The sequence below is a fragment of the Camelina sativa genome, chromosome 2, assembly GCF_000633955.1.
Source record: "Camelina sativa cultivar DH55 chromosome 2, Cs, whole genome shotgun sequence".
Lineage (NCBI taxonomy): Eukaryota > Viridiplantae > Streptophyta > Magnoliopsida > Brassicales > Brassicaceae > Camelina > Camelina sativa.
Window position 1 is genome coordinate 3,411,492 of NC_025686.1, and position 11,942 is coordinate 3,423,433.

At 38.8% G+C, this 11,942-nt stretch overlaps 1 protein-coding gene and 1 long non-coding RNA gene across 2 annotated transcripts; both read right to left on the reverse strand.

Annotated features, from left to right (window-relative positions):
* Positions 1,946-3,238, reverse strand: LOC104747887 (putative F-box protein At3g23950). Its single transcript, XM_010469603.1, has one exon. It carries the CDS (start codon positions 3,236-3,238, stop codon positions 1,946-1,948), a length of 1,293 nt encoding a protein of 430 aa, XP_010467905.1.
* LOC104716671 lies at positions 4,581-5,634 on the reverse strand. Its single transcript, XR_756130.2, has 3 exons — positions 5,400-5,634; positions 5,022-5,282; positions 4,581-4,943 (listed from the first exon to the last, which is right to left on the reverse strand). It is a non-coding gene; the product is annotated as an uncharacterized LOC104716671 (long non-coding RNA).

Consider the following 11,942-nt stretch of genomic DNA (forward strand, 5'->3'; position numbering starts at 1 on the left):
TTGTAATGCGTTACGACTTTTATTAATCTTTTGGAAAATATGATATACTTTAACTCAATTTAAAACTATACAATTTGAAGGAATAAATGGGAAAATGGTTGTGTGCGAGAGAAACTGGAAAAAGCTGTAAGACCGAACATGGCCACATAACTCATTCATCCATCACGATCTTGTCGGTTCTTTTACTTCTTTTGATCAAACTTTCAAAGCCATTTTAGCTCTTTACTGTTGACTTTACGGTTTTATTTGGGTAGAACGTTGACCTAGTTCTTTTTATCATGTCTTTTATGTATAATCTAAATTGATAAAAAATAATTATTTATCATAACAGTATATTGTAGATAAAACAAATCTAAATTGAAAAAAATTATTATTTATTATAGATTTGTTTAAGCATATAACAGTATTATAATTAATTATTTTTAAATATTTTAACCAACAAAACAAAATCAACGATAACCGACTTATTAAAAGGCCCAATTATGAAACTTAACTTTCTCTCGTCACTCATCAACCATCGCCAAAATGATGATTCGATATTGTAAAAGACCCCATTAAGGCCTTTCAATAGGCCCAATTTCAAACCTCCATATATTTTTCTCAAGCTAAAAGATTTGATATACTATATGGAAAACAAAAAATCAATATTCACAGTTCGAAATTCAAAAGTTTTGTAATTATGAAGTGGAATATTCTCCAACATAAAAATAGAAGTTTTCTTTTCTAAAACAAGATAGAATTCAAAACTTTTACCATTAATTCCTTTGAAAATTTTAAAGGTCAAATTTCATTATATTTTAGATTTATATTTTTCAACAAAATGGACAAAAGACATTAAATTTATATTTTTGAAAGGTTTTAGTCATTTTCACATATCCTTGGGTTTGTGTGAATATTTCTGTTAAAATCATTTTCCATATTCATATATATGTCAGTTTACTTATTAAAGTTAATTGATACCCACTTTCGAAGGGAAACAAGCAAACAAATACCAAAAGAAATACTCTTTATTCCTACCCAAAAAAAAAAATACTCTTTAAAGTGGATTTTACAAAAAATTTGATTAAATTTTAATTTTCAACCTCGTTTTTCTCCTAAGCCGCTATTTTGGGTTACACAAGAACAATTGATAGGAAGAAGTTCCCCCTTAGGGCAGTTTTACTGGGGGTTACTCATTGAAATGCTAGCGCTCTTATTAAAAAAACAATAAAAAGAAGACAGAGAACATAAAACAAAGAGAATCGGTGCTTGTGCAAGGAACTAAAGAAACGTTGCTTGAAGTAAATTAGACAGGTGTCATGTACTCAATGGTAAATATATTAAAAATACATAAATAAGAATAAAAAAAAAATATATTTTTTAATTTCCTGAAAAATGTTTCATCTTTCCTCCACTAAGATGGTCTTATGGCTGCGTACTGCTCATCATGCTAGCTTAATTTTAATGTTTGATGTACCTGACTAACATACATTAACATCATCAGTAGTAGGTAGAGACTTCTTTAATTATAATTTGTTTGATGCATGCTACCTTCATCTCTCACAACATGTTCCTTCATCGCCATCTCCAACTCGTCCCTCGCTATATATTATATGTGCATGCCTTTTAATTTGTATCAAGTATAAACAAGCATTTCACGTTTCACACAATCTTCTATATGTGAATCAGGTTTTATAAGCGCATAATTCAATTAAAAGGCTCATTTACGCAGTGTTCAAAAGAGCAAACAGTTGGAGTTGGTCATGCTACGTACTGTGGAAGCGGGAGTTGGGTTTGTGGGAAGTGAAGCTACGAAAAAAACATTGTCGGTTTTCTCGAATCAAAGCAAGAACGTAATCTGAGAGATGCTGACCAATTAGGTGGACAAAGAGCAATGGAAATCCTAATAAATAAGGTTCTTCTCATAAAGAAAGAAAAAAAAAACCCTAAGAAAGATGCAGCATAATCAAGAAGCAAGCTGAGGGAGCGGGTTTAGCCAGCGTGGGAGAACGAACTGCGAAACGAAGAGATTGTGAGAAGGAGCGTACATATCATTGGCGAGCTTTGGATAGATGGTGTCCATAAACTCCTTGCAACCGCTAATTCTCATGATACAACCATCCATAGACTTGTTCTTCATTCCCTCCTTGTAAAGACTACACTTGCGTGCCCTCAAGTTAAACATGACCAGAGAGTCCCTGTTACAACTCCAACAGTACATGATATCAGAGTTGAAAGGATGCATCACCAGGGGGAAATAATCAACACCATTACCCCTGGCGATGACTTGCCAAAAGAGATGCCATGAATTAGGATGCTCATGCGTACCGACCAGCCTCCAAACCCTGATTGTACAGAGTGCACTATTATTATCACTGAAAACGTTGCAATACATCAAGGATCCAGCAGAGGTTGTGATTGTTCTCTTGAAACGCCGAGTGTCTTGATATTGTTGGATATCAGGAAAAGGAATCATAGTAGACTCATCACCTCCACTATAGAAATCATAGTAGACAACATAATTTGCGTCCATGGAGGAGTTATCAATCGTAGCAAGCCAGTGAAGACGCCCGTTTAAAGGAACCGAATGCGCTAATCTAGTCCAGATTAAGCTTTGGCGACAACGAACCTCTTTTGTCATCCACGATCCTGTTTCAGAGGAATATATCATAAAAGTGAGTTGATTAGACACAACACGAGAGACCGACGTCCAGACAACCTTGTAACCCACGACAATACCCTTTTCTATCTTTGTGACCAGTCCATTGTCGTTAAAATATTGAGTCTCCTGTAACCTCACGACATCATAACCTGAGAGATGCGGAGGAAAAGGGATCAGAACCCATTGTCGCAACAACGGGTTTCCGACATGATACATTGGTGCTCCTTCGATGGTTTCGGTGTAAAGCAATACCAATCCATCCGTGCAGCTCAAGACACAAGTTTTTCTCACTGTGGTGGTGGTCTCAATGGGACGCGTAATGAAAGAGCCTAAGGAATCGGTAAGTCCCCATCTCTCGCATCTATGGTGTCCTATGATCTCTGTTCTGTTACAATTGTTCATGAAGATTGACCACGAAACGGAGGATGAGGAAGAGCTCACAGACTCGTAGAGATCTCGGAAGAAGTCGGAATCGATCGTAGATTTCCATTCTTTGCAGACTGATCTGAATCTAGCGATGCTTCTCAATGATAATCTAGTCAATATCTTCACCCATGCTTCCTCTGGCACCAAATTTTGTTTTTGTTTTTTCTCCATTCCTAGATTTATTAGATCCAGATAGGGTTCTCTTTTTTTCTTTGGTCGTGGTAGAAAGTGTTACAATATACAGTAGTTAGATTAGGTTTGTTCTACCAGCTTTTGTTGAACTCCTTAGGAATATAGGGGTGTCAATCAGGGTGGTCCGGCTCGGTTCGGCCCGAAATCCACAAAACCCGTATATGTTTGAGTTAGACGCAGCCTGACCTTAACAGGAAGTCAAGAATACAAAACTTTTCAGATTTTTCCAGGTTTATCTTTACGATTAAGAAAAATTAAACTAATTTTATAACATGTCTTAAAAAGCAATATTTAAAAGTATATTATAAAATAAATTAATTAAAATTTAAATAACTCATCAGTATTCACCATAATCAACTTAATTTAAAAGAAAAAGTTTAAAACCAAATAATTTTTTTTATACTTTTCTAGATTTAGATCTAGGGATTTTTTTTTTTTTGTTAGTCGTCGTAGAAAGTGTTACAATATATGATACTAGTATTAAGCCCATACTTCGGGGCAAAATTTGTCAAATAATTTTATATATTTTTTTTTTGTCAACATATAATTTTATATTAAGAAAATGAAAATCAAGATAATTAATCATGTAATTTACAATAGGCTTAGATTCATTTAATCGCATGAACTCACAAAATAGCTTCAAGTAAGTAATAGTTTAATCATCGAATATTACTGGAGTTAAAGCAATAAAGCTTTATTTTTTATTTTTTAGGAACGTTAGGAATTCTTGTGTACTCCAGTCTCCATATAAATCAGAAAGAAGTGAACCAACTGATTTATTTTTCGTGAGAAGTTACTTTCAACACTAACAATAATTAATGATATATACAGTAATACATTTATGTTCTGAAAAGGCTTCCAAAACAATATTAAGTTGAAAAATTAGAGTTTTCGCAAACCAGTGATTTGTTAACTGTACATTAGAGCAATAAACACGTAACAGATCCAATTTCTTTTCTTTTTATTTTTTCTTTCGCTGATAAACCTGACAATTCAGGAAGAAAGAACCAAAGTATTAGGAGAGAATTCTTTTTTTTTTGGTAAAAAATTAGAAGAGAATTCTTAAATATGTTAAACATATACAGTTATTGAAAAAAAAATAGAGAGGATTTGTTTTCTGGAATATTATAATCCCAAGTCTTTTGGTTACTGGGTTTTATCACAAGCCTTACAAAGAGCTTTGGCTCAAATGACTAAAGACATGTAAGCAAAACTTCGAAAACGAATCATAAGAAATTCCAACCGAAACTTACATGAGTTGTACATGATATTTGCAAACAAAATATAATCATTTAAATAAGAAAAAGAGTGGTGACAGAATTTTAGACACAGAAGGATGCTGCCATTGTGAATTAAAATAAATTTATAGAAAAATCTCATATTATTGGTTTCATCTTACGTATTACATTCACTCAAAAGGGTTTTATACACCAAAGTAAAACAATATGAAATCTCAATATTATTGATTTCAAACGATGCTTATCAAATGTTGAGTGATTGGCTTGAGAATGGAGAATATCAAACCTATTTGGAGTGATGAATTGCTCCTTCATCTTTGCACATGCACCGGCCTGCTTCTCTAATCTGATACACGAAGAGACGTGTTGACTGTGGTGTAGCTTGGGTGCTTCATTTGTTTAACTGGGCTGCTCTTCAATTGTTGTTGTGGTCTTCTTTGTGTCCTCTGTTTCAAGGGTCACTCACAAGTCACAACAATATTGTTACAAATTTAAAATCAGAAGCCACTAATTTTTGTACTCACCAATGAAGAAGCCACGACGAAGAAGAGGCGGAGAAGTGTGGAAGTGGAACATCATCCAAGTCCCAGACTCGTCATCTTTGGAAGCCCTCGTCAAGTAGATCGTATCAATCCTTCTGATTCGCCCGATAAAACTCGATGTCTGCAAGATGCGGTTCAAAATCAGGAGTTCGGCTACAGTGAGATGAATAAATCGTGTGGATAATACAAAGCTCAGGCCCTTAAGTTTGTGACTCAAATTCCGATAATGAAACACAAACAACCCTGAAGAAACATAGTAATAACAGATATAAATTGACTAATTTTAAACAAATCCTTCTGTCGTTTTATCATGGAGAATTTCAGAGTAAAGTGAAATGTAGAGTAGCAGAAAAAACATACCAATAAATACGTTATCCACATTTGGTTGACTTAAAATCTCTGGACGAAGACAGAAGTTGAAGCGAGATATACTTGGGTTCTAATCAGCCAGCTTCACACATGTCGTATACATGAATTTTATCCCTTTGTACGGTCCCCTTGTAGTCACCAAGGTTATCACACACTTCAAAATTCATGATACCACAACACCTTTCTTTTTGGAATTTTTGAACTAATTTGTTTTTCAGAGATGCTTGAATTTGATCCCCCTGTCCACGGAAAAATATATGCAAAGTTAACTTTACTTTGAAAAGGCTATAATGTAATGTAACACGAAGATTATAAAGACAAACACAATACTGCTCATATACCTTTGCATCCACAAAAATTGCTTCAATATCGAGAATAACACCAAGTTTATCTTTTTTTTTTTTTTGCCAGCAGAATACAAGATTGGCTCAAACGAGCCAATTAGCAGAAAAATTGTTCACAAAGTTAATTGAATGCGACTCCACTCTAGCACGATGCGCCAGTTTGTCCGCACTACCATTCTGTGATCTGGGAATCTGAACTACAGAGAAAGATAAGAATTCATTCTTGTCGTCTTCAATAGCGTCCAGATATGTCTTGAAAGCAGGCCACTCGGAAGGCGAAGACACCATCTTCACCAAATCAGAACAATCTGTGAGAAAAACAACTTTCTCATTGTCCGCACCAATCATACATCACATTGCCCATATGAGGGCTTCCACTTCTGCATGGAGGGGTGACAAGCTACGGCGAGAATTAGATGCACCCATAGTGGGAGATTCTCCCTCAGGAGAAATGCATTGCCATCCTCTACCTGTAAACTGGTCAGTCACCTTCCAGGATCCATCCACAAAACATCGGTAGCTAGTGCCATATCCGATAATTGCGTCTCTAGTATGAACTGTAGACATAGAGGAAGGTCGAGGCACACCCTGAGGTAAGGATCCGAAAGGTTCCTCTTGGGCTAAAGACCAAAGCTTTGCTTCCTCTTCCGCTATCCGTAAAATCGCTGGCGGATTTGAGTCCAAATTGCTAAATAATTTATCATTTCTGGTCTTCCATATATACCATAGAATCCACGGAAATACCTCCACCGAAAGAATATCCTTAAATCTCCAAAATAGTGAATCCATATTAGCATAAACCGAATCAGAAGGAAAAACACCCAAAGATGTTGGGAATTGGGATAATCCCCAAACCTGTCTACTCGGAGGGCATAAGAAAAGGGCATGATTGACTGTCTCCTCCGCCCCTCCACAAATCGCACATTCCAAATCACAACTCAGTCCGCGTCGCCGCAGATTAGCTGTTGTCGCCATGCAACCCGTAATTGCTTGCCACAAAAAATGTTTAAGTTTTGGTTGACACCGAATCTGCCAGACATATGCCTGTAAAGGAATAATATTGGGACCCGAGACATAGGAGTCATTTGCCGGTTTTTTCCGCAAGGCTTGATATCCAGATTTAACGGTATATACACCGGTTTTTGTCAAGTTCCAACCCAAACTATCCGGTGTGGTCAGATTGCCAAGGGGTAAAGCAGAAATAAGGGCAACATCCTCCAACTCAAAATAAGCCGAAAGCAAAGCCAAATTCCAGGAGTGCGAGTTCCTGTCAATGAAAGTTTCAACTCTAAGCGTTGGATCGACTGGCGATCCTGAATGCAATGCTGGTCTCGGGGATTGAGCAGGAATCCAGGGATCAGACCATACTAAAATGGAGGCCCCAGATCCTACCTGTTTAATGAGTCCTTTGTTCACCAGAGAGCGAGCAGAAATCATACTCCGCCAGCCATAGGATGGGGAATAAGATTTAATTGGATCCAATGGATCGGAATGCCTATAATATCGTCCTTTGAAGACCTTTGCAAATAAAGAGTCTGGAACAGAAATTAACCGCCAAAGTTGCTTTGCCAGCAATGCGGTATTGAAATCATCCAGACACCGAAAACCCAACCCTCCCTCCATCTTATCAACACACAGCCTATCCCAAGCGATCCAATGTAAACCTCGTGTTTCCCCTCAAGAGCTCCACCAGAAGTTTGAAATCGCACTAGTAAGTTTCCGAGTAACTGTTTTCGGAAGTCGAAAACAAGACATAACAAAAGTAGGAATAGCGGTTGCCACCGATTTGATCATCACCTCTTTCCCCCCTCGAGATAGCAGCCTAACAGGCCACCCACCAGCCCGTTTTTGCAAACGATCCTGAACAAAAGAGAATATTTTTGTTTTCGACCCCCCAAGACTTTCCGGGATGCCCAAATATGAACTCATACCACCCAAAGTAGTAATACCCAAAATACCTTTCAATTCCTCACGCACACCCGCATCTACATTGTGTCCAAATTGAACAGAGGATTTCTGAAAGTTAATTCGCTGTCCAGAAATCCGTTCATACTGTCTGAGGATCCCTAAAATAACCTCACACTGCTCCTTCGTGGCTCGACAGAAAAACAGACTATCGTCTGCAAACAATAAGTGTGAAATTGCCGGAGAAGCAGTTGACACCCTAATACCCGTAATAAGTATAGACCTTTCTGCCTTCTGAAGATTGGCAATAAGAACCTCCGTGCAAAGGATAAAAAGATAAGGCGACAAAGGGTCTCCCTGACGAAGCCCTCTAGTAGGAATTATGGATCCATGGGACTGGCCATTCATTAAAACACTATATTCAACTGAGCTCACATACCACATGATCCACGAAATCCATTTGTCACAAAAACCGAATTTCCTTAATAAAAGCTCAACGAAAGACCATTCTACCCGATCATAGGCCTTGCTCATATCTGTTTTAATGGCCATGAACTTTTCCTTACAAGAGGGGTTAGTGCGGAGGCCATGAAACATCTCCTGAGCAATCAAAATATTATCTGTAATTAGCCTTCCTTCCACAAACGCCGATTGTGTCTCAGAAATCAATGCCGGCAAAAACTTACGCAATCGCTGACATAGAATCTTCGAGATAATCTTGTAACCAACATTGCATAAACTAATTGGCCTCCACTCAGTCATCCGGGTTGGTTTGTCCACTTTTGGGATAAGACAAATATTTGTCCTATTTAGGCGTTTATCAAAATTGTCACCATGAAAGAAAGATTCTACCGAAAGCTTTAAATCAGCTTTAACCGTATCCCATGCACGCTGATAAAAAAAGGCCGTCATACCGTCTGGTCCAGGAGCTTTATCAGGATGCATCATAAACAAAGCCTCTTTAATTTCCTGTTCTGTAACTGATTGCGTCAGTGTCTCATTAATTTCTCCCGTGATAGACGTGCTTATTTCACCCAATGAGTCCTCAATATCTGTAGGATCTGTGGATGTAAAAATCTCTTGAAAATAAGAGATTGCTATGTCCTGAACCTTTTTCTCTTCCGTGTTCCAATGTCCAGCTTCATCATACATTCCGACAATGCGATTTTTAGCTCGTCTTAATTTCGTTTGGGCATGAAAATAACTAGTATTTTGATCCCCAAAGCGCATCCATCGACTCCGACTTTTCTGATACCTGTAGATCTCCTCATCCCGATAAGCTTCTCTCAGCTTCTAGGTCATCTCTGAAATAACCTCAACAGATACCGAGTCATCAGCCTGAGCGGTTGCTAGGTGAGACTTTAATTCTTCAATTGTTTCCCGGCCAAACGGGGCCTGCGCTTTTCGCCAGCGAGAGATGGCTTGGCGACACTTAATTATTTTGTCCATTAAATTTCCAGTTACCCCTACCTCTCCAGAACCCCAACCCTCTGAAACGGCTCCAAAGAAACCCTCTTTTTCAATCCACCGTCGGTCAAAGCGAAAAACGCTCCTCCCACGTCGAACTTTATCATCCAGAGAAGCTAAGACCGGTTTATGATCTGAAGCTATCATCGGTAAATATTCCGTAAAGGAGTCCTTGAAGAGGTCGTGGAATTTTTCATTGGCTAAAGCTCGGTCGAGGCGACAACGAATTGGCTTCTTATCCCGCCAACCCCGCCAAGACAAACTACCCCCAACCGCAGGAAATTCTAATAATCCACAATGTCGAATCATTGTATTGAAACCCACAAAGGAAGATGCATGGCGAAGCTTCCCTCCACGTTTTTCATGGTTTCCTTTTAACTCATTAAAGTCAACTAGAAACCAAGGGGAGTCCCTAGAAAGACCAATGCGTGTCAATCTTTCCCATACCAAATCACGATTCGATGGGACCGGATCACCATAAACAAAGGTAAAGTAAATAATTTGTCCTTTATAAGTAAGTTCCATATCAATTAACCGATTAGATTCAAATAAAACAGAAACATCATTATTATTATTATAAAATAAGGCTAATCCGCCACTACAACCGATAGGATCAACCGTTTTTAAGGTTGAATAACCAAAATGACCAACAAAAGGTTCCAAANGCTTGCAGGTCATCTCCGAAATAACGTCAACAGATACCGAGTCATCAGCCTGGGCGGTTGCTAGGTGAGACTTTAATTCTTCAATTGTTTCCCGACCGAACGGGGCATGTGCTTTCCGCCAGCGAGAGATGGCTTGGCGACACTTAATTATTTTGTCCATTAAATTTCCAGTTACCCCTATCTCTCCAGAACCCCAACCCTCTGAAACGGCTCCAAAGAAACCCTCTTTTTCAATCCACCGTCGGTCAAAGCGAAAAACGCTCCTTCCACGTCGAAGCTATCATCGGTAAATATTCCGTAAAGGAGTCCTTGAATAGGTCATGGAATTTTTCATTGGCTAAAGCTCGGTCGAGGCGATAACGAATTGGCTTCTTATCCCGCCAACCCCGCCAAGACAAACTATCCCCAACCGCAGGAAATTCTAATAATCCACAATGTCGAATCATTGTATTGAAACCCACAAAGGAAGATGCATGGCGAAGCTTCCCTCCACGTTTTTCATGGTTTCCTTTTAACTCATTAAAGTCAACTAGAAACCAAGGGGAGTCCCTAGAAAGACCAATGCGTGTCAATCTTTCCCATACCAAATCACGATTCGATGGGACCGGATCACCATAAACAAAGGTAAAGTAAATAATTTGTCCTTTATAAGTAAGTTCCATATCAATTAACCGATTAGATTCAAATAAAACAGAAACATCATTATTATTATTATAAAATAAGGCTAATCCGCCACTACAACCGATAGGATCAACCGTTTTTAAGGTTGAATAACCAAAATGACCAACAAAAGGTTCCAAAACAGAAAAAGGCTGTCTAGTTTCAGATAAAAATAAAAAATCAGGTCTATGTTTTCCCCACAAATCCCTGAGATACCCAATAGTTGCTTTATTCCCAAGACCTTGACAATTCCAGCTTAAAATTTTCATTTATCCATTATTGATTTAGGTGGCTTTGCTCCACCAGTGGAACCCTTCTCCTGTTCCTGGTTCTTCGGGTTTGGTCCCTCCCCCGCCAGATCTTTAGCTTTAGGGACTGGACGTTTCCTTGGGGTTGTACGCAGGTACACATTCAAATTCTTAGAAGCTGCACCTTTGAGAGCCAAAGGAGGCTTCCCCTTGTTAGCCTTCTCTACCTCCACCAAATCATCCCTACCATCATTATGCTGTTGTTGCGGGTCAACAACCTCTATGTCCACATCCGATATCTCTACATCCTCCATCAACTGATCAATGGTCTCCTCAGAGGGTTTCGCCACGACTATTGGATCCCTCTGTATAGCCGGCTCTGTCAAAGTTGTAAACTCCGCAGATTCACCAACAGTCTCATCCAATGGTGCATATCGCACAACATAAGAAACAGTGGGCTTTGAGATCAAACCCGCATCTGAGGCAGATGAAACCGAAACGCACCAAATCTGACCAAAAGCACACCTTTTTACCCATCACACATTACAAAGCGAATCAAAAGTAGAGACCAACCCTTCCGCTTTCCATTCGTAAAGACAAGATGAGATAATCCCCATAAACCCCATAGATGAAGATATTGAATCAGCTCAGCTGATTCTCGCCACTGCCGTGGGATCCCAAATCGCTTGATCTTCTCCCAATTACTCAAACAAATCCCAAATAAGATACTAACAATTCGTGAGCAAACTATCTCAAGGAAAGCAAATCTAAACCCAGAACAACCAGACAAAGTCCATATCACTACCGAAGAACTTACACTCGCAGAGATCCGCAGAATCTCCTTCCAAACTAATAACCCAGAGGATAAAGAAAAAATCCAGGAAGAAGGTTGAAAGCAACTGTGAGAATGATAGAGAGCCGCTGTTCCGACCCGAAATATATACACATCTCCAAACCGATCCGATGCAGATACTTTTGTTGACTGCCTCATTAATCGACGATCTTATGAATCCCGTAAAACCCATCGCACAAATCCGTGTGTACCCAAAAATTCAATCTGTTTCTCACCATCAGATCGTAAAAAATCCCCAATTAGGGATCTACAGAGATACCTAATGTCAATCATGATGGAACCAAATCTTTCACAGATCAAAAGGGAACCGAAAAGGGATAATTGGATCCCACCCCAATCACCCAGGAACTGTGACAAGCCAAGAACAGCATCGCTCGTCAAAAATTCCTTTG